We start from the raw sequence: 20688 nt of genomic DNA on the forward strand, positions 1-20688 counted from the left end.
CAAACAGTCGTGGATTGAGTGACCAAATTATTATCTTTTTAAGGGATTATTACCACCCAAAAAGCAATCCGCTAATCGACTTAACAACCGGGTTCCTACTTTTTGTTAGGTAAACAGAGTAACAAAACTTGCCTAAGGGTTCCCCCTAACCAGGAAACAAAACCAGGACCTCTTGCTTGCGAGGCAAGTGCTCTAACCACTGAGCTACAGGACTCCACACCATTAGTTAATAAAGAAAAATCTTGTATTCCACTAACAATCACTCTTACCTACAACTCCCTTCCTGCCCGAGCTGCCCTCTCTCCTCCGCCCTCCCTCCTCCCGCCTCCCCCACTTGCCCGCTTGCCATCTCCACTGTAGCAGTAAAGTCTCAAATTTCAACCCATCAACTTTGAAATTGGCTTGAAATTGCTCACATCATCTCAGTGATGAAATGCTAACCTGAAGAACAGACTTATCAGCATTTAACTAGGAAGCCAGCCGGGATAAGGAGTGGCCAGCAAAGGCTATCAACGACCACAAAAACAGAGAGAGCTGGGAACACTCAGCAGGTCAGGCAGCATCTATGGAGAAAGGAAAGTGAGTCAACGTTTCGGGTCCACAACCCTTCGTCAGAAGGCTATCAGTGATATTAGTGTGACGTGCAGTTAACAGAATGATTATGCAGAATTAAACAAGTAGTCCGCAATCCCTTGTATTATTCCTGCTGTCTGAGATAAACCAAGATGTATTAGGAAACATTCATGTGGAAATCTGTAGTTAGAGTCTGTTAAATGAACATTTGGAGCAGTTCATTTATCTGGCAGAGGATTCACACTGAGTTTATTAACAATAATGTAGGGTTACATTTCTCAGGTGGAATGGACGATTGCTGAACAGTACAAAGTGATTCAGTGTCGTAAACCACCGGTGGTGCAGTGTAGGTAGTGGTCATTATGTTATTAATTGCTCAAGTGCAAGTGACCACCCTATTGTTTGTGCAATTCGGGTTCCGCAGCATGTCATTTTGGGAAGGTAAGTGCTTACTTAAACTGAACTGTTGCAGTTCTTCACAATCCTGATTGGCTCGCTCCAGCGCCTCTGCACCTCAGGCAGCATCAATATCCACGGATGCCCACTCCACCTCACCAAGCCAGTCAGGAAACTGGGCATCTTGTTCGACCCTCAACTGTCCTTTCTCCCCCATATCGTGCCATGTTCTGCTCTGCCTTCCCCCACCTCCGCAACATTGCCCAATTCCGCCACTGCCTCACCCCTCAGGCCACCGAAACTCTCATACACTCATTCGTTACCTCAAGGCTCGATTACGGAAACTCCCTCCTTGTCAGGCTCCCCAACTCTTCCCTCCACAAGCTGCAGATCACCCAGAACTGCAGCTCGTGTTCTCTCCCTCACAGGCTCTGTGACCCCATCACCCCCACCCTCGCCTGGCTCCACTGGCTCCCCATTCCTCAGAGGATAGAATTCAAAATCCTTGTCCTCACTTTCAAGGCCCTCCACGGCCTTGCCACCTCCAACTTCTCTGACCTGCTGTCCCCCTATCAACCTGCCCATTCCCTCCACTCAGCAGGCTCTGGCCTGCTCCGGTTCTCCCGACCGACCCGCCCTAGCATTGATGGCCAGGCTTTCAGCCTCACCATTTGGAACTCCATCCCACAATCTCTTCGCCTCGCTCCCTCTCTTGCCTCCTTCAAGGCACAATTCGAAGCCCTCCTTTTCGACCGTGGCTTCAGCCGCCCTCCTACCCCCTTTGCCCTCCCTCATCCCAACCCTGCAGCCCCTCCCGATCCCTGATCCCCAAACTGTTTTTTTTTAAAAAAAAAACCCTAAAGTAAACCCAAATCCTAAAAACTAATCCTGATAAGCCCAAACGACCGAGTTCCTGTTGTTTTATATTATTAAAACATTTAAATTGGATTATAATCCCTGCTGAAGACCTTTCTTTTTGACCGCGCCTTTGGTCACCTTCCTCCCCCTCCCCCTGGCTCGGTCCCGGAATCCGTTACTGTGAAGCTCTGAGACACCGTTCGGCGTGGAGGGCGCTATGTAAATCCCAGTTGTTGCTGTTATAAAAACCTAAACCAGTGGTTAGTTCCTTTACAAGAAAACTTTGCTGACAGAAATAAATGTCCTTTATTTTGTTTATTTGTTGTGTTTGTTTTGTTTATTTGTTGTGTGTGTTTTTGTGTGTCAGTATGTGTTTCTGTTAAGATTGAATTCAAGAATGTTCCAGAATTCTGCATTATCTTAAATTTCAGACAGGATGGCCTCGCAGACTGGGACTAGGTGGAATTCCATATCTCACTGGTGTTGAACGGTCGAGACGCAATTGTTTAAAACCAGAAAAAGAACGCAAACCGTTCAATGGTCAGGTTCTGGGTTTTTTCCCTAAAATGTTATGAAATGTACTGAATCTCCTCATTACTCTTAGCTCTAATCCAACAGTTAGAACGGCAGTCTGAGCGCTCTGAGATGTTGCCCTGAGTGGAGGGCGCTATATAAGTCAAGTTGTTGTTGATAGTTAGTCGTTGAATGTTAGCAACCTTCAGGATCGTGATTTTATATGGAGGATTATAATGTTGGCAATGCTGTCTGTGTGGGAACCTGGCCCTGGGGATCTCATTAGGATATATAGAGTGAGTGTGTAACTAATCCATCTGCACAACCACTGACTGCACATTTTCTTTCCAGGATAATCTTCTGAAAAGGGGAAAGAAAAACATTTGCTAGACTCAAGATGAACTTAGTCAAGTTTTTAAGATAATTATACATACATGGTCTGGAGAGAGAGGCACATTCATTGACTTGCAACCCCCCCCCCCCCCCCCAGCGCTTTTAATGGCAAATGAGCTACAAGCAAAGATTAAGCAAAGATTGACGATCTTCAGTCTTAAAAAGAGGGAATCTTATTCAGGTATAGAAGAGCAAGAGGACAGAGGTGTAGAATTGCAAAGGGCAATTTCAGGATAGACACCAGGAAGTATTTCTTTACTCAGAGGATAATTAACGACTGCGGCAGGATTACGTGTTGTTGAGACTGACTTATTTTTAAAAAGAACTTGATACTTTGATGGAAGGATGGCAGGGTAAAAAGGTGAGAAAAAGAGCAATTTATACGTATAGAGCACCTTCCACATCGGGAGGACCAAATGGACCAAAGGGTTTTCATCCAAATCTCCCTTGTGAGAAGAAAAACAAGAATTAAAGGTTGTCCAGGGTTTGCAATAATGTTGACAAAGGTGTGTTATTTTTGTCCATTTTAGGATCCAAAGAATCATTACTTTCATGCTCAATTTCAGCCAATGAAGAAGTCATGACTATTCTGGAAGAGGTGATCATGCACACATTCCAGCAGTGTGTCTACTACATCACAAAGGTTAGTTGAGTTTACAACAACTTACAAATTATATTTATATAGCAGCTTTCACGCTGGAAGGATGTCCGAAGATGCTGGACAGTCAAGGATTTGCACCCGGATTGGGGGTAGGGATCAGAAGGGTTAGAGGGCAGGGAGGATGGGGGTAGGACTTTTACAAATGCTGCACTGAAATGTCTTTAACAAGGGATCTGGATTAATATCAGTTAAGAGCAGGATTGCAAGTTATAGGAAGTTTGGACATAAATGGTGACTCACTTCCCACTTAGCTCCTGTTAACCCTGCAAGCCAAAGAGCCCTATGGGGGTGGGGGTATTATGAGAAGAAGGTAACGACAGACACAGTTGAAAAGGTGGGAGTGATATCCCTTTTTTTTTTGAGGATGGAATATTTTATTGGGTGTGGGGAGTGGCAGAACTAATTGGTTGAATAAGCTGTTTCTTGTACCAGCAGTCACTAATGAAGTGTGAGAAAGTTTAAACTAGAAGGAACGGAATTATGAATGAAGCTGTTGTAAGGTGGTGCACAAGAGGATTTCGAGAGTGACAGGAAGTATACGTGAACTACAGAGATGAAAATCTGATTGCTGGTTTCACAGTGTTTTATGTCCTCGTTATTCTACGCTTGCTGCATCAGATTTACGACAAAGTCTCATAAATTGGAAGAGAAAATTATAGCGTAAAAATAATGGGAATCTGCTTCCGTTTCTTGGCCAGGATTCACCCTCCAGTGGGCGTCAGTGAGGCTAAGTCTCCTCCGTCCACATCACAATGGTTTCTGAGTTCACGGGAGGGGAAGAGTCTCATGCTGTGCGCACGTTAGCAGCTCTGGGATTGAAAGGCACAAAGATGCTGCTGATGGACTGGAGAGGAAGCCACATCTGGCACAGCAGAAAAATTTAGGTTGGGACACGCAAGAGAAAACAAACAGAACATGCCATTGCTGTGATTCTGCTCTGCTTCGTTTACCACTCTAGGCATCTTGCTACATATTGTGATGATAAAGGTCAAAGGAGAGGGCTGGGTTGGGGTTGGAGGGGAGTGTGGGAATGTAAAAGCAGCTCACATTATTGGAAAGTCTGGGGTAGCTGCCAATTCCCATCAATCCTGCTGTCCCCAAATAATGCTGCAATACCTACCCCAACCAACAGAGGGTGAACAGCATAGCTTTAGCCAGGAGCTTAATCCTTCCCATGTCCAGGTCTGGGTGAGATTGGGTCATGGTAACAACACAAGTCAATGTCAACAACTCCAGCTTTGCTTTAGCTAAAGAAGTAACTGATGCGAACAGAAACTACACTTGATCTTCGTCAAAAGGCTGAGGAGCGATCATATGTTGTAGGCAAATGCGGCAGGCAATTTGCAATGTCCCGCAAACAGCCAGACCCGGTATGTCTTTTTTAATAAAAAGGTATTCCATTTTCTTTCTCTCAGGCTCTCTATGTCGCACTGCCTGCCTTCCTGGACTGCAATCCCTTCCAGACGGAGATTGGGGGTTCCTGGGAGAGCTCCTCCTCCCTCCCCGAGCCGGTTCGGAATGTGATGCAGATCTACCAGACCACCTTGGACCTTCTCCATCAGTACGAGGTGCACCCAGAGATCGCTGCCCAGATGTTTGCTTACCTCTTCTTCTTCTCCAATGCTTCCCTCTTCAATCAGCTCATGGACAGGGGTGAGTTTAACAACAACAACAAATTACATCTTTCATGTCTGGAGGATGTTCCAAGGTGCTGGTAAGTCTGGGATTTGGACCCAAGCTGGTTGTTGGCATCAGGAGGGCTGCAGGATAGGGAGGGTAGGGGTAGGAGGGTGACCGAAGGTGCAGTCAAAGAAGAGGGTCTTGAGATTGGCCTTGAAGGAAGCGAGGCGAAGGGACTATGGGATGGAGTTCCAAAGGGTGGAGACAGAGAGGCTGAAGGCCCGACCGCCGATAGTGGGGCAGGCAGTGGGAGGACATGGAGCAGGCAGGAGTCCGCTGAGCGGAGGAAGCGGACAGGTGTATATGGAGTTAGCAGGGCATAAATTAAGGGAAGAGCAAGGTTGTGGTGGGGTATAAAGACAGCACAAAGAACTCTAATGCAGTACAGTAAAATACAATTTGGACTCACGCAATGCATTTCATATACAACGGAAGGATATCTCAAAGATTTACATAGCTGGCTGGGCACCAGAGCTCAGGAATGTTGAGCTGAAAGGGTGGTGGGGAAAGATTCCCAAAAGTGCAGTAATGTTTAAACAATGCACCAGTTAGATGTAGAATCTTGAACTATTATTAACTGTTCAATACAACCATGGTCAGGTTAGGTCATCAGTGTGATGTATTGGTAAACTGGCAGTTTATGTAGCCCTGGTAATTGCTAGCCTCAGAATCATGGCTCCCATCCAGCCTCGATTTAGTGTTTGCACACGGACCCTGTGCCCTTAATTCTCACCATTAGGTCATTCTTTGGAAAAGGAGCTCCCCAGTGGGACTGACTCATTGGTGAGCAGTTCATCCATCTCCCAGTGTGGTTACTGTGTCCCTGGGTCACACCAGATCAGATCTGGCTGCCATAGAAAGATGTACGGCGTAAAGCATAAAGGTCGAGTACGGAGGTGAGTGAGATTGGTTTGGGTGAATTTGGGGGTAAATAATAATTTGGTCACTCAATCCACGGCCATTTGTGGGACCCTACTGTGCGCAATTCGCTGCTGCATTTCACCCACAAGATGCATGATCGATCCACTTTGTAGTATATTCGGTGAAGCACTTTGAGATGACTCTGCATCAAATGCAAGGATTATTAGTACAGTAACCACAGATAGTATGGAGGTAAACTAAAGTGAGGATGAGGGTTTGGGGTGAGATCATGGCAAATGTGGCCAATATTGCAGAGATGGAGGAAAGCATACATCAGAGCACATGTCATCAAGGCATTGAAAGCAGCGAGGAGCTTTCTGTTAGCATGCAGAAGCTTTCTGTTAGCGCGCAGAAACCTCTTCATAATAGTAGTAATAATAATAATCCTTGCATTTTATATAGAGCTTTTCACGTATATCAAACAAACTGTGAGGAGCAACTTCAAGAGCATAAGTGAACCAAAGTGGATCAAATGGTGCTCACAAACTGTTCCCATGGTTTACAAGGTGCTCTGAAGCCCTCCTCGATCAGATTTGGACTTTGTAACTCACTCCACTTCTCAGATACTGGGCGGCCCTTGAGGTCAGTAGTTAAGCAATAGAATGACATGTGCCTTTGAGCTTTGGAGAAGTTTGTCTCTTGATCTCAGGACATTCCGCAAACGGCACAAGCAACCGGCTGAAGAAAGCCGTGAACTTCAGTCAGTCACACAGTCAGTCAGTCACACAGTCAGTCAGTCACCGACAGATGCAAGTTTTACTGTATATAACTGCAAATTTATAAATTTTGAAAATTTGTAAATGTAAATAATGTATAGCACCCTTCACATCTAAGTCTTTTTTTAAGCACAAGGTGTTTTTTTTCTTAAACCCAAGCTGAAAAAAGGCCCCCCTTGCTTCCCAACTATTCTGTGGAACAGCACACACCAGTCAAAAGAATGCTGAGACAGGTACAAAAATGGATATTTGCAGGTCAGAAAGGCTGAGCTGTTCACTCTCAGTCCCTCTGTTGAACTCTGTAATAAAAAACAATACTTGTAAATTATGTATCACTTTTGGAGCCACGGTTCAGCAGCTTCTCATTTCCCCATTTAATCGCTCTGAGAGGGTGTTATATAAGTGCAAGTTGTTGTTGTTGTTCCCTGTTGCTCTCGGGGAAGAGTAGCTGAGAGCAGATCTGACGTCAATCACAATTTCTTACATATTTTCTTCACTTGTGAAATGTAAACAATTGCACTTTTCTGAATCCTCTTTCCCCCATTTTAGTTCTAGTTTGAGAATATATTGCAAGTGATTCCCCAAAACTGCTAAATAGCACATCACAGCACGGCCTTAACAACAACAAATTGTATGGCGGCTTTCATGTCGGGAGGACATCCCAAAGCGCTGGGCAAACATGTTTTAAATAATAATCATAATCCTTGCATTTAATATATCATGTTGATGAAAGTCTCAGAGTGCTTCCCAAGATTTTACTGCAGAGTGTAGTGACTGTGTATTTTGCAGGTGATCGGGGCAGCCGATTTGCACACATCTTAAACTTCTCACAAACAGCCAGAAAGTGAATGACCAATTTTATCTGGAGGAGTGTTAGGGCAGGAACTGGAACAGAATCCCTTCTTATTTCGAGTAGTGACGCGGGATCTGTTAGGGACCTCGGTTAATGTTTCATCAGAAAAACAGCGCCTCTGACACATCAAATGAGGACGCAGTTAACACCACAGTAGACAAATTAAAGACAACCAACAGAGTGTGTTCATGCTCAGTTAGCCATTAAGGGTTACAATGACTTTCATGTGGGTGTTTCCAGGACTGAAACAGGCTTTCAGATTATGAACTAACCTGCGATGTTCACACCAGGTCTAAAATCAATTGTGTGGAAAAACAGAAAAGTCTCATTGCGCAAGAGAGCTATCTTTTGAAAGTGGAGTTGAAGTAGAGACAATCAGGGTAATGTAGCCAGAATTCTGCAGTGAATTCTACAATCCCAATTTCATACCTTGCTTGATGTTGTCACTGGGACAGACAAAGTGGAAGAATGATTCAGTTTCCCAGCAAATGCCATCTGTCACCTTAACCAATGGAAACTGAGGTCAGCCTTACATTGTTCAGCTCATGAAATACATTGTCTGCTTTTGTCCAGTAAAAAAAGGGTTTCACCCCCAAAAAGCACAAGATCCACTTCACCGGAAATCCCACAAGGCACTCCAGGATATCTCCCAGTCTGCATAATAAATATTCATTATAATCCTTGCATTTAGTATTGCGCCTTTCACATTGGGAGAACATCTCAAAGCCCTTCACAGGATTTACTGTCAAGTGCAGCAAGTGTAAATATTTGTGCACAGCAGAATGTCCCACAAACAATCACAGTTGTGAATGACCGATTATATTTGGGAGAAACTACCTTCTCTTTTATAATAGAGCCTTTGGATCCTTGACATCCACCTAAACAAAGCACAGACAGGTGGACCTCGGTTCAACATGTCAGCAGAAGGATGGCGCCTCTGACAACTCAGCCCCTCTCCCCCACCCCACCCCCAGCACTGCATTGAAATATCAGCCGAGAATTGGGACATCTTGACAGAGTTACAAAAGCAAGGGATATGATTACAATTGCTATTATTTTGCAATGTACAGGCTCAAGGCAAGGATTCTTTCATTGGACAAGAGGGGAACAGATGCAGGCGAGTCTCCGGCTGCTGCTCGAGTGGATACGTAACGTGGGAATGGGCAACATCGCCGAAGAATTCTTTTCCAAATTCTCCAGTGCAGTAAGACTCCTGGCAGTGCCTACATCTTGCCTCATACAGGTATTACAGCATTCTACACACACAGACACACTGCTGTGCGCAATTTGCTGCCTTGTTTTACCCACAATATATACAGTAAATTCACTTTACAGTATATTTTGTGAAGCGCTTTGATATGTCTCAACGGCCTGATAAGGTGCTTTATTAAATGCAAGGATTATTTTTATTATTATTAACCCAGTGGCTTAGTGAGCAAAAGCATATATCAAATAAAAATGAATTGTAAACTTGAAGCACAAGTTGTTTTCAGATATCTCCAGTTTTGCAAGATACGATCACAAGCCGAGGAGTTGATGGGATGGATCCGTGAAAGTATTCCATAACACCCTTTACCAGATCCAAGAGTTGCACAATAAGGTATTGTCCATAAACACTGACCTTGGTTGTTTTGTATTTTCTCTTCTGCCACAGACCAGTTGGCATCGCCTCAAAAGAGAATTCCAGCCTCTGAACCCTTCTCAGATGCTTCACATCCTTACTCATTATCAGCTGGCACCTGGAGTGGTGCCCAATGAATCCTGGCAGCCCAAGGCTAAGGAGAGGGCAGCGATATACCAAACAGGTGAGGACTGGGTGACAAGTCCGCAAGGAGCAGGAATGCTTAATGCAAATGTGCATTATGTGTCAGCGCTCTGGGACGTTGCCCTGTGTGAGGGGCTCTATATAGTTGCAGGTTGTTGTTGTTGTAGCATTTAAAGTCATTGTTACTCTAGAGATTAGCAACCAACGAGTTATGCCTGAAATTCCGCAAGTTATGCTGGTTTGCTAAAAAATTCAAGGCTGTGCAGACTTGTGGAAAGTTTCAATTTGAAAGCCTTTTTTTGTTTAAGTACAGCAATTAAAATGGGCATCCAATTAAAACAGAAGATAAGGATTTCGCACAATTTTCGCACATGATCTTTAATTTTCAGGAAAAAATAGTCATGCAGATGAAGACTAGGTGGAATTTAAGGCCACCATTTGGCTGAAGGCCTGTGTGAGGAAGATCAGGTTGAATGAATTAAATGTCCTGGAACATATGTATATCACTCGCATTTCTGTGGATAAAAATCAATCATTCACAGCTGATGTGGAATGTTGTTGTGCTGCTGCATTTCGCTTATGAAACTCTAAGTCACTACACTTTACAGTTTATTGCATGAAGGGCTTTGAGTCAGCCTCCCGACATGAAAGGACCTATATTAAATGTAAGGATTATTATTATAATAGATATCCAGCAAATCATATATCAGAAAACAGTTCCTCTGTGTAACCCATAGCTCCTGTGCTGTTTTGTGCTCCACAGAGGACATTATGTTGAGCTTTGACAAGTACCCTCCAATAGTACTACCAACCAGCAATTTTAAGGTGGATTTGGAGGCGGATACGATAGATGACAACGTGTACAGGCACCTGCTGTACATACGCCATTTCCTCTGGAGTCTACGCACCAGATTTCAGACAACACATGGCCAATCTATTTTGGAGGTACCAGTACAGGAGGTTTGTGTGTTGGTCAGTCAGGTGTCTTGACACACGCACTTCAGAGTGAGTGTTCCACACATGCAACAACTTGCATTTATGTAGCTCCCTCCACGCGGGGTAGGGTCCCGGGGCGCTCGAATATAAACCGCCTACCCGTAGAAATGTCCACGTTTCTGGAATGGAATGCGAGCTCAACCACTCTCCTGGAGGGACGATCACCTAATTGCACAGAGTATAAGGTGGGAACCTCATAGTGTAGCTACAAACCCCGAGCTTGCCATTGAAAGCACTGCAAAATCAAACGCCATGTTTGCCTACAAAATACACAGTCACTTCACAGCAAGTTAGGCAGGAAGTTGTTTGCAACATCAACAACAACAACAACAACAAGATTCCATTTATAGAGCGCCTTTCACGTCAGGAGGACGTCCCAAGATATCAACGTTACAGGCGCTTTATCAAATGGTGTATTATTAATATTGTTATTAAGCAGTGAGTGCTGTGGGCATTCACTGTAAGGAATTTTGGTGAAGACCCTTTGGTGTCTAACCTGACAACAGTACCGCACTGAACAAAAGTAATAACAACTGAAGCTAGTAACATCCGACCTTCTCAGGACTGTAAGCCTGGAATACAGACTGCAAATCAATCATTACTTTTTCTTTGGAAAATGACTAACCCAGTGTCAGAGCCGAGGCTGGGATGGGCAGGTTTCCTTGGTCAACACAAAGAAGGAAGCAACTGTAGATGCTATTAAATGGGAAGAAATTCACAGATTATCTGAACTGTCTGAGTTCAAGCAGACAAGTGGGTTTAAAAAGTGGCGTGTAATCCAGTACGTACTTAAAAGCTTCAAAGCCTAGCTAATTGGTCTACAAATGTCTTTTAATATCGTGTGAGATAGTGATTAGAGTTACTGAGCTTAATGTGGACTCGGGGTGAAATAAAGGGATCGGGAACATTGAATTCTGAGTTGGACATTCCTCCTCTATAAGAAACTGGGAAAGACAAAGTCTCAGACAATGGCTATTTTCTTACTTTCACTATATTATATTTTTTGGAGAAGATTTTTGCTGATGCTTTTGTTCAATATAAGGAAACTTTTATTTGATCAGGCAGACCAGTGTCACGACACTTGTGGCACAAATTAAAATAAAATGTTGTTGAAAAGTGCCAGAGCAGCCGTGACTTGTTCTCTACAGGGTGTCCACAAAGCCCTCTTGTGAGACGATGGAGGAGCTGAAACAAGTTGTCAGAAATGCATTTGGCCTTCTCACTCCATCCATGTTATGGAAGATGTGACACTGAACATGGCGACGGATCATTATATGCCATGAAATTGATGACCTCACTCATTCGCTCGCTCACTCACACCGATCCTCTGGACGTCTAAATGCAGTTAACACCTGAATTGAATACAATTAAGTACTTTCAAATACAATTATCGTCATTCTTCCACATGATTCAGTTGTTGAAAAACACACATCAGGGTAACAGGACTTTGCGGACACCGTGTACAATGTCCGTTATTTCCTTTTCTCTTACAGACTGAATTCCCGCTTTCCCATAGTCCTCACCAGCTCCGGTCAGACAGTCCGGCCGCACTCTCTGGCCACAAGGTTCAGGATCATCACTCCAGCCAAATCAATCATCGCAGCAGCAGTGGTCTTGAGGCGGAGATGGATGGTAGAGATTCCAGCACTTCCTGGCTGAGCGGGTCCCACAGACAGTTTAACCCCTGCCAAGAACTGAAGGAAAAACTGCACAACCTTCAGCTCCAAAACTCACTCGGAAGGCACAGACTCCCAGGTCAAAGCATGCAACCATTAGACCCCTCCTGTCTTCTGACCCCTCCAAACACGCCCTTGAACTGTGATCTTGGGCACAACGACTTTATGCAGACCAATGGTGAGGGGGATCGGTTATCAAACACCAGGAGGGACGGTTTGTGCAGAAATGGAGCCAATGAGAGAGAAGGTAAGTAACTGCCTGCGATCGAGATTCTGTAAGGCAGGGTGATCCAACGGGAGCCCACCAGCCAATTTCAAATGCCCTCCCCACCGCACCCACCCTCCAATTTCATCTGGGCCATCTGCTTCCTCCATAACCCATAGATGTTAAGTTTCTGGAAACACTAAACTTGCTGACACGGACGGGGTTGTACCACCTGCTCTGCTGTAAGGTGTTTAACAGCTATTACCTAAGTAAATATAGTGAGAGATAGAATATTAGTCAGGTACTGTCCTCCTCCCCCCCCACCACTCTCTCTCTCTCTCCGCCAGCCAGCCTCAAGGTCAGAGGAAAGTTCAGGCAGCAAAGCTGTATCAATGATCAAAAAGCATTAACGTGCCTTTGATCCTTTTGTGCAAAAGCACCGATGCATTGAGAGCCCATGGTCAGGCGCATTCCACAGCAAATGAATGTGAGGCCATCACTTGACCAACAATAACAGCAACTTGCATTTATATAGCACCCCTCACGCAGGGTAGCGACCCAGAGTGCCCACAACAGAACAGTGGGCCTTTGGTTTCTGCCTTCAATGCAAATACCACAAAATCTAATCTTCAGACCACCCCACAATTCTTTTGAAGCCTAACACAATACGCGATTAATTTCTGGGATGGGTGGGAGGGGGAGTGATATCTGGAGTGGAGGAAGGATCCTGATATGTGTACATTAAGCAAATTAACGTACCCCGCAAACACTCAGCCCTGAGGGAATCACTGGCCTCTCATCCTAATCTGCAAGGTTCCTTTCAGCATGTTTGGAGACACTGTCACTAGTCCAACTCTTTTTTTGGAGAGATTTAAGCATGTAAAATGAGGAACAAGAATAGTCATTGTACTGAGTCCACATCACTCTGTTGTTGGTTCACCTCCCGCTCATTTGGAGTCTCTCTTTGTTACACAGACAGAAATATCACTTGAGACATTATTATTGTTTTTTGCCGAAGGCACTTTCAGTATTGAATCCAGTTGAGATTCTCTGTGGAGTAGAATGGAAAGTTAACCTCAGACATAGTCCGTGACCACCAGGATGAACGCTTGCATTTCTCTTGACCAGGAAGGATGTCTGCAGCCTTTGACTTGCTGACCCCAAAGTCTTCCAGTCGCCGTTCCGCAGAGAACGATTCGTGCCACGTGTTTGTGGTGGAGCTGGAGAGAGGACCCATTGGTTTGGGAATGGGGCTGATTGATGGGATGGTAAGTAAATTCCACAATGATTCTTGGGATCCATGCTACTTGCATTCAGAATGTCACAATATTTTGTCCTAAAATGAGGCAACAATGATTATTTTAAAACTAAACCTATACATAAACCATTTATTTATTGCTTGTAATGCCATCGCAATTAGTAAAGTTTATGGATTTATTTTTGGCAAGAGTTGCACCTTGTGTCTGCCGAATTATGGAGACTGGTACATTATTTGGATGATTTATACAAGAAATGTATAAAGTGAATGACCAATTTTTATCTGGGGGATTTTTGGCTAAGATACTGGGAGAAACTCTGTCTCTTTTCCAATAGCTTATTTTTCACTTGCTTTGCATAATTTTGATTCTGGGTTTGAGTCTCTGGGCTGGAATCACCATCTAATGTGGCCGCTTATATTGCCTATCAACAACAATTTGCAATTATATAGCGCCCTCATGCAGGGTAGCTTCCCAGAGAGATTGACAGTGGTGGAGCCCGACGCCGAGCCGGGGGGAGGTGGCCTTAGGCACGGTCGAAAATGGGGAGGGAGGGGGCACGATGGAGGAATAGAGGAAGAGTGTCCTAGAGTTTCGGGGCATAGTGGCTGAAATTCTGGCCACTGATACTGGAACTATACATTTGTATTCTCGGCTCTTTACAGCATACGACCTTGAATTCCCCTGGGATCTATATCAGAACTCTCCTGCCAGACAGCCCTGCAGCCTACTATGGCAGATTGAGTATTGGGGACAGGATCTTGGCGGTGAATGGAACCAGTCTGATTGGAGCAGACTATGACAGGTAACAAACTGCTGAGGCTTAAATCAGATCCTCCACCTCAACAAAAGGCGCTAAAGGCTAAGGTGGCCGTCTTGACTTGTGCATTATGCATGTGTTTGAAGAGCTGAAGGTTCCCGACGTGCACGCTGTGCTGATTCCTTTGCTTCCCGTTGCAGTGCAGTCAACCTGATCAGAATGGCAGGAGAGAGACCGCGCTTCCTCGTTGCCAAGTCAGACTTCCTCATCACCGAGAAGATCAGTGCATCGTCCTGCTAGCAATCGCACTGCAAACCTTTATCAACTTTGTCATCACACAACGGCGAGGGGTACCTCACAAACACAGTGTGCACATCGGGAACCTTCAGCTCCATTGACAGGATTCCTGATGAATAATAATTCAGCCCCTTTTGGCTGCAGTTTAGCGGGAGGATTCAGGCTGGTTAACTGTTGTTGAAGCAGTAGAAGCTTCTCCCTCTGACACGTACCTCCTAATCTCCGTGTTTAAATTTTTTTTATATATGGATATAAATATATAAATCCAATTCTCACAGTCATTCCCATCACGTCTGCAACAATAGTTGTATGAATTTACTCACAGACTGGAGATCTCGCTAAGAGATGGTCAAGATCAGCTAATTCCTCCAAACACATCACAGTAAAATCATTTGTATTTAATGTCAAGACTCCCTTGAACCAATGGCCTTACAGGCTGTGGATATGGTTTAATGCTACAACACACAGTACCCTTTTCCCCTAGAACAACAATAACCTAGGTCATTGGGGGAATATAGATTTCCTTTGACATAGCTCATATCTTCTTCCTTGACCTTTAACTATAGTAGCATTTTCCCTAAAAAAGATTGTAAAAAAACTATTTAAACATGGACTTTTTGTTTAACAAAAAAAGTTGTATGATTCAATGCCGTTCAGTAATTTTAAAGAGCACGACTTTGAAGACTTGGAATATTTAAATACTTTGAGAAACATCAGGGCTCAAAGTTTAAAATAATGCAGTGATCGACACGAGTCGTAGGAATAAATTCCAAACGGGTCTAAGTCCATTTGCCACACTTTATAGGATCCAGAATTTGACAAGTTTCTTAAACGCAGCCTTAGTTTTTATACCAATTTTCCATAAATAAAGGAACTACAGAAAACTGACTGTATTCAACATTTTCCTAAATTCCTGACGTTCTGACAAGCAACATAAATTGAGTAACTCTAAATACAGGTAGAATTTCTCTCCAGGGGAAAACTATCAGAATAGGTGGAGGTGTAAACAGGTAAAACATGTTCTTTTCCTTGGTGCTGAATATCCGCTTGTTCCGATGGTGCTGTGCAGATAAGGGTTTGTGGGGATGAATTATTTTTAAAAACAAAATCAAAGATTTGCAGTTTCCAAAAAATTCCAGCAGACTAGCTTCCATGTTGTAAATGAATGTCTGATCTGGTCATCCAGATACTTTGCTTGAAAATGTGCTTCTTGGTAAATCTCATTCTTCGTACTTTTTATATTTATTAAAAAATTATTCCAAACACTTCCGAAGTCTCTGGATCCTCAAGGCTTCAAAGCTGGACAGCAGCAGTTTTACACCCATTCAACAGCAGTGACAAAGAATCTGCATTTATTTTTTAAAAAAGGAAATGGTTTGTTTTAGATTGATGTTGTTGCCAGAAAGCAGCTATTTCACTTTATACTTTAGATACTGTTATAATTGCATCTTTCCTCTTCTCAGATAAAACATATCACCAGATGCAAGTGCTGAATAATATGTAGTTAAAAGGGGAACATGAAGTGATGGTAAAGTACTTGCCTCCTATGTGTCCTAGGCTTTAAACCAGACCCATCATTTTATGGCAAACCTTGACTGAAGGGCTTCCTCTGAGAGCCTTGATTTGTTTTCTTGTACTTTACTGGCACCGCCATCGGTGCACGGATGTTTCATTTGAAATACAATTTCTGAAACTATAAATAAGGGAGACTTGATGCTGACGAGAAAGAGGGAAATGGACGTTTGGTGATAACTACAAAGTTCTGCTTTGCATTCTGAATGTTATTGTGTATAATTTGTTGTTTTTGTATGGGACACATTACGGGAGTGAGTGCTGACAAAAATAAAGTTTCACTTTCAAAGTCCAAAACTATTCCCTGTAGGATACACTTTTTCGCAGTATTAGAAGCACTACTTTTACCTCCATTAAATGTATTTTTATTAATATAACTACTGTGCAAATATATTTTGTAATGTGATGACCTATCATAAAAGTTTTCAGAAATATCTTTCACATGTGTACAAGAGTCTTGTGAATGTTTCTCAATTCATGAAGAATTATATGCAAATAAAAACCCAACGCACATCCGGACTCAAATGTCCTCTTTTAATATCAGACTAGCTAGAGGTGTCACTGAATATTAGGCTTTGAAGAGTTGTCAATATCAGACAAAAACAGGTGTAACAATATAATACCTTATCATATTGTCGAGACGTTTCAAAGCTCTTCACATAGTATGTTGTACTGTGGATTGACTGTATTTTGTGGCCGAAACACAGTAGCCAATTGCGCACAGCAGTCTGCCACAATCAGTCGTGGATTGAGTGAGCAATTTTTGCTGTGGCTATTTCGGCTTTCCTGGGGCTGCCTCCGGTTTTCTGGGGCTTGTTCGGGGTTGCTGGTGCTGGTTCGCTGGGGTTTCTTTGGTATTGCTGGGACTAGTTCGGGATTGCCGGGTCTTGATCAGTGTTGCTGAGGCTGGTTCGGGGTTGCTGGGATTTGTTCGATGTTGCTGGGTCTGGCTCGGGTTTGCTGGGACTCATTTGGGGTTGCTGTGGCTAGTTCGGCTTTCCTGGGGCTGCCTCCAGTTTGCTGGCGCTGGCCCGGGGTTGCTGGGGTCTGTTGGATTTTGCTGGGGCTGGTTTGAGTTTGTTGGGGCTGGTTCGGGGTTGCTGGGGACCGGGTCGGGATTGCTGGGGTGGTTCGGTGTTGCAATCGTTCTCCTTCTCTCTATTGTACTTTGTCTCTCTCTATTACAATATTTCTCCTCTCTATCACACTTGCTCTCTTTATTACAACCTTTTCCCTCTCTGCCACTTTCTCTCCATCGCACCTTCTCCTCTCTATCATACTTTGTCTCTCTCTATTACAATCTTTTCCCTCTCTATCACTCTTTCCTCTCTATTACAACCTTTTCCCTCTCTATTATACTTTCTCTCTATTACAATCTTTCTCCTTTCTAACACACTTTCTCTCTATCACACTTGCTCTCTATTACAAACTTTTCCCTCTCTATCACTCTTTCCATCAGAATCTTTCTCCTCTGTTACAACCTTTTCCCTCTCTATCACAATCTTTCTCCTTCTCTCAATCACACTTTCTCTCTCTGTATTCCAATCTTTTGCCTTCTTTCTAACACACTTTCTCTCTCTATTACAATCTTTCTCCTCTCTATCACACTTTCTCTCTATTGCAATCTTTCTTCTCTATCACACTTTGTCTCTATTGCAATCTTTCTCCTCTCTATCACTCTCTCTCTATTGCAATCTTTCTCCTCTTCGTCACACTTTCTCTCTCTCCGTCACACTTTCTCTCTCCATTCTAATCTTTCTCTTTTTTTCTAACACACTTTCTCTCTATATGGTAATCTTTCTCCTCTCTGTCATACTTTGTCTCTCTCTATTCCAATCTTTCTAACACACGTTTTCTCTCTATCGCAATCTTTCTCCTTCTCTATCCCAATTTTCCTCCTCTCTTTCACATTTCCTCTTTTGCAACCTTTTTCCTTCTCTGTCACAGTTGCTCTCTATCTGTTGCAACTTTTCTCCTTTTCTCTTTCACACTTTCTCTCCCTCTATCACAATCCTTCTCTTTCTTTCTATCACACTGTTTCTCTATCAGAATCTTTCTCCTCTCTATCACATTTTCTCTCTATCACACTTTCTCTCTACTGCAACCTCTCTCCTCCCTATCACACGTTCTCTTTATCAGAATCTTTCTATCACTTGTTCTCTATTGCATTCTTTCTCCTCTCTATCATACTTTGTCTCTCTCTATTCCTATCTTTCTAACATATTTTCTCTCTATCACAACCTTTCTCCTTCTGTCTATCACACCTTCTCTCTATTGCAATCTTTCTCCTTCTCGCTCACACCTGTTAGTGTTTGTGATCTGATTTGATGGTGTGTTTGATGGTGTCTGAAGCATTCAATAGGAAATTCTAGGAAAGTGTAAATGCTCTAAAAGTAATGAATATAAACCCTGTGAATTCTCTGAACCATCCAATAGCCAATAGCCCATGTGATGATACTGACTGTTTCCAGCTGTGAAGGGAGGACCTTCAACTGGACCTTGTGAGGAATGTGATTCGCTCATTGGCCACTTGTCAAAGTGAGCCTTTGGGTATTTAACCCAGAGCTGAGCTCAATCAAACTATTGGAAGAAGGAATCATCTCATCAGCATAGAGAGAGCAAATGAGTTGCTGGAGGCTTGTGGTTCAGAGCAGCGAAATGCTCAGTTTGCTTGTGGTGGAGCTTGGCCCAGGCTGGTCTTTCTATGGACTATATCAGGTAAGTCTGTATTTGTGAGAACCTGCTGGTGGGCTGTAAATTATCAGTAATGTTTGTGAAGGGAAATTATCCAAACCTTGGGTGTTGTCAGTCCTGTGAGCTTCAGAGACATTATTACTGTCCACCTGCTCTTCATATAAATTGTAAGCAACTCTTGGCCAGTTTGGCTTCTCCTTTTATTGTGTAATTTGTCTCAAAAACAATTGGTTATGTTTCTCTCTAGAGTCTGTAGACAACTCCCATCAGAGTCTTCCCTCCTTTGCTGTTCTTTAATTCTACCCATAGTGTTTCTACAGCCTGATCACCTTTACTAAAGTCTTTTCTATCTACTAGTGTACTTCAGTATTATCCATATTGCTTTTCCCAATTTCCTTATCCTTTCTGAAGATCTTACAGCCTGGAATATTTAGCTTCCAGTAATTTCTGGCTTGTAGCCAGGTCTCTATAATGGCTACTACATCATATGCTTTAAGCTGAATTTGTGTTTTTAACTTGTTTTATTTTTATACTATGTGTATTTGTCACAGACACTTATTGGGGTAACTCTCCTCACTTGCCAATGTGCCCAATGGTGTTTTTGTTCACATTTTTGTTTATTTTCTTAAACTGTTTATCTTTCTGGAGAAACTCAGTTATTTATCACTTTTTGTTTTCTAACCTTTGAACTTTAAAGACCTTGTTGCCATCCATCTATTTAATGGAGATTGTAAACAACTCTTGAGCAGTCCGGCTTTTCTTTTTATTGTCTAACTCGTCTCAGAGATGGCGATGACAGAATTGTTATGTAGAATTATTATTTTGCAGTGTTAGTCTTTAAATCATCATCTAGATTTTGGTCAAAGATGTCCAACTAGGAATCGTTTGGAGATGAGATGCAGCTGAAAACCATGGGAGATGTAAGTGATTAATGGGCTGAGCTCAGTTGCTCGGTGGAATCCTGTAGTTCACTGGTTAGAGCGCTCGCCTTGCAAGTGAGACACCTGGGTTCAATTCTAGGCAGGGTGAAATCTTGGATAAGTTTCCGTACTCCACAAGCCTAATAATAATTGCTCCAAAAAACAAAACAATAATAAATTGGTTATTTTCAATCCACGACTGATTGTGGGATGCTGCTGTGTGCAATTGGCTGCTGCGTTTCGCCCACAAATAAATAGTCCATTTGCTTTATGGTCCGTTCTGTGAAGTGCTTTGAGACATCAGACATGACAAGTGCTATATCAAATACAAGGTTATTATTATTGTCACCAGAAGCCAAGTCTGTACTAATGAGAACCAAAAACTGTCGACTGAAACCAACGCCCTGTTTCTCTCTCTAGCACCTTGGGATTCAAGGAGGGTAAGTAAGTTAAGTCTGTGCTAGTGGGAACCCTGTAATGACAGCAAAGGTTGTATATTGTTCTTTCCTGCACCATTCTACACTCCAGAGGTTTGGCAACACTGTGTGGACTTCATGCAGGATGTCTGACATCCAAACATATGAGTCTTAACTCTGGTTCGCACTGGAGGTTGAGATTAGAAGTCGTTAATAAAAGAGACTGGGGTTTGAGAGGGACAGGATGGAGGAGATCTTGCTGGATTAATGTGTTAAGCTCACAGTTTGGGTTGAGGGTTTAATTCATCAACACAGATTGTAGGAATATCAGAGATTGAAGATACATACTTTTGTTAGATGGTACCTGTTTAATCTTCGGATTAGACAGTGAATTTGCTTGGTTTTGGGTAATCTCGAATAGCTGTGTGAAGGTTGGTTTTGTTTGCCCAGAGCCAGTGTCTGTCCAGGTAGGTTCAGTTTACTGGTTGAGCATCAGTTTATGCGACAGATGGTTTGGAGCACTTGTCGATCATTAGTTTGTGTCCAAGTTGGTTCAGTGCAGGTTGT

At 43.1% G+C, this 20688-nt stretch overlaps 1 protein-coding gene across 1 annotated transcript in view; it reads left to right on the forward strand.

The window, feature by feature from the left end:
• Window positions 1–16599, forward strand: part of radil (Ras association and DIL domains) — a 31682-nt gene extending 15083 nt beyond the window's left edge. Inside the window, exons 6-14 of the mRNA XM_007906134.2 lie at window positions 3264–3376; window positions 4810–5047; window positions 8635–8807; window positions 9219–9369; window positions 10093–10289; window positions 11819–12248; window positions 13335–13474; window positions 14128–14267; window positions 14423–16599. Coding sequence (XP_007904325.2) covers window positions 3264–3376; window positions 4810–5047; window positions 8635–8807; window positions 9219–9369; window positions 10093–10289; window positions 11819–12248; window positions 13335–13474; window positions 14128–14267; window positions 14423–14522 — 1682 coding nt within the window. The 3' untranslated portion in view covers window positions 14523–16599. The remainder of the gene's footprint in view (window positions 1–3263; window positions 3377–4809; window positions 5048–8634; window positions 8808–9218; window positions 9370–10092; window positions 10290–11818; window positions 12249–13334; window positions 13475–14127; window positions 14268–14422) is intronic.
• The last annotated feature ends 4089 nt before the right edge of the window (window positions 16600–20688 follow it).

This window comes from Callorhinchus milii, unplaced genomic scaffold (genome assembly GCF_018977255.1).
Source record: "Callorhinchus milii isolate IMCB2004 unplaced genomic scaffold, IMCB_Cmil_1.0 Scaffold16, whole genome shotgun sequence".
Lineage (NCBI taxonomy): Eukaryota > Metazoa > Chordata > Chondrichthyes > Chimaeriformes > Callorhinchidae > Callorhinchus > Callorhinchus milii.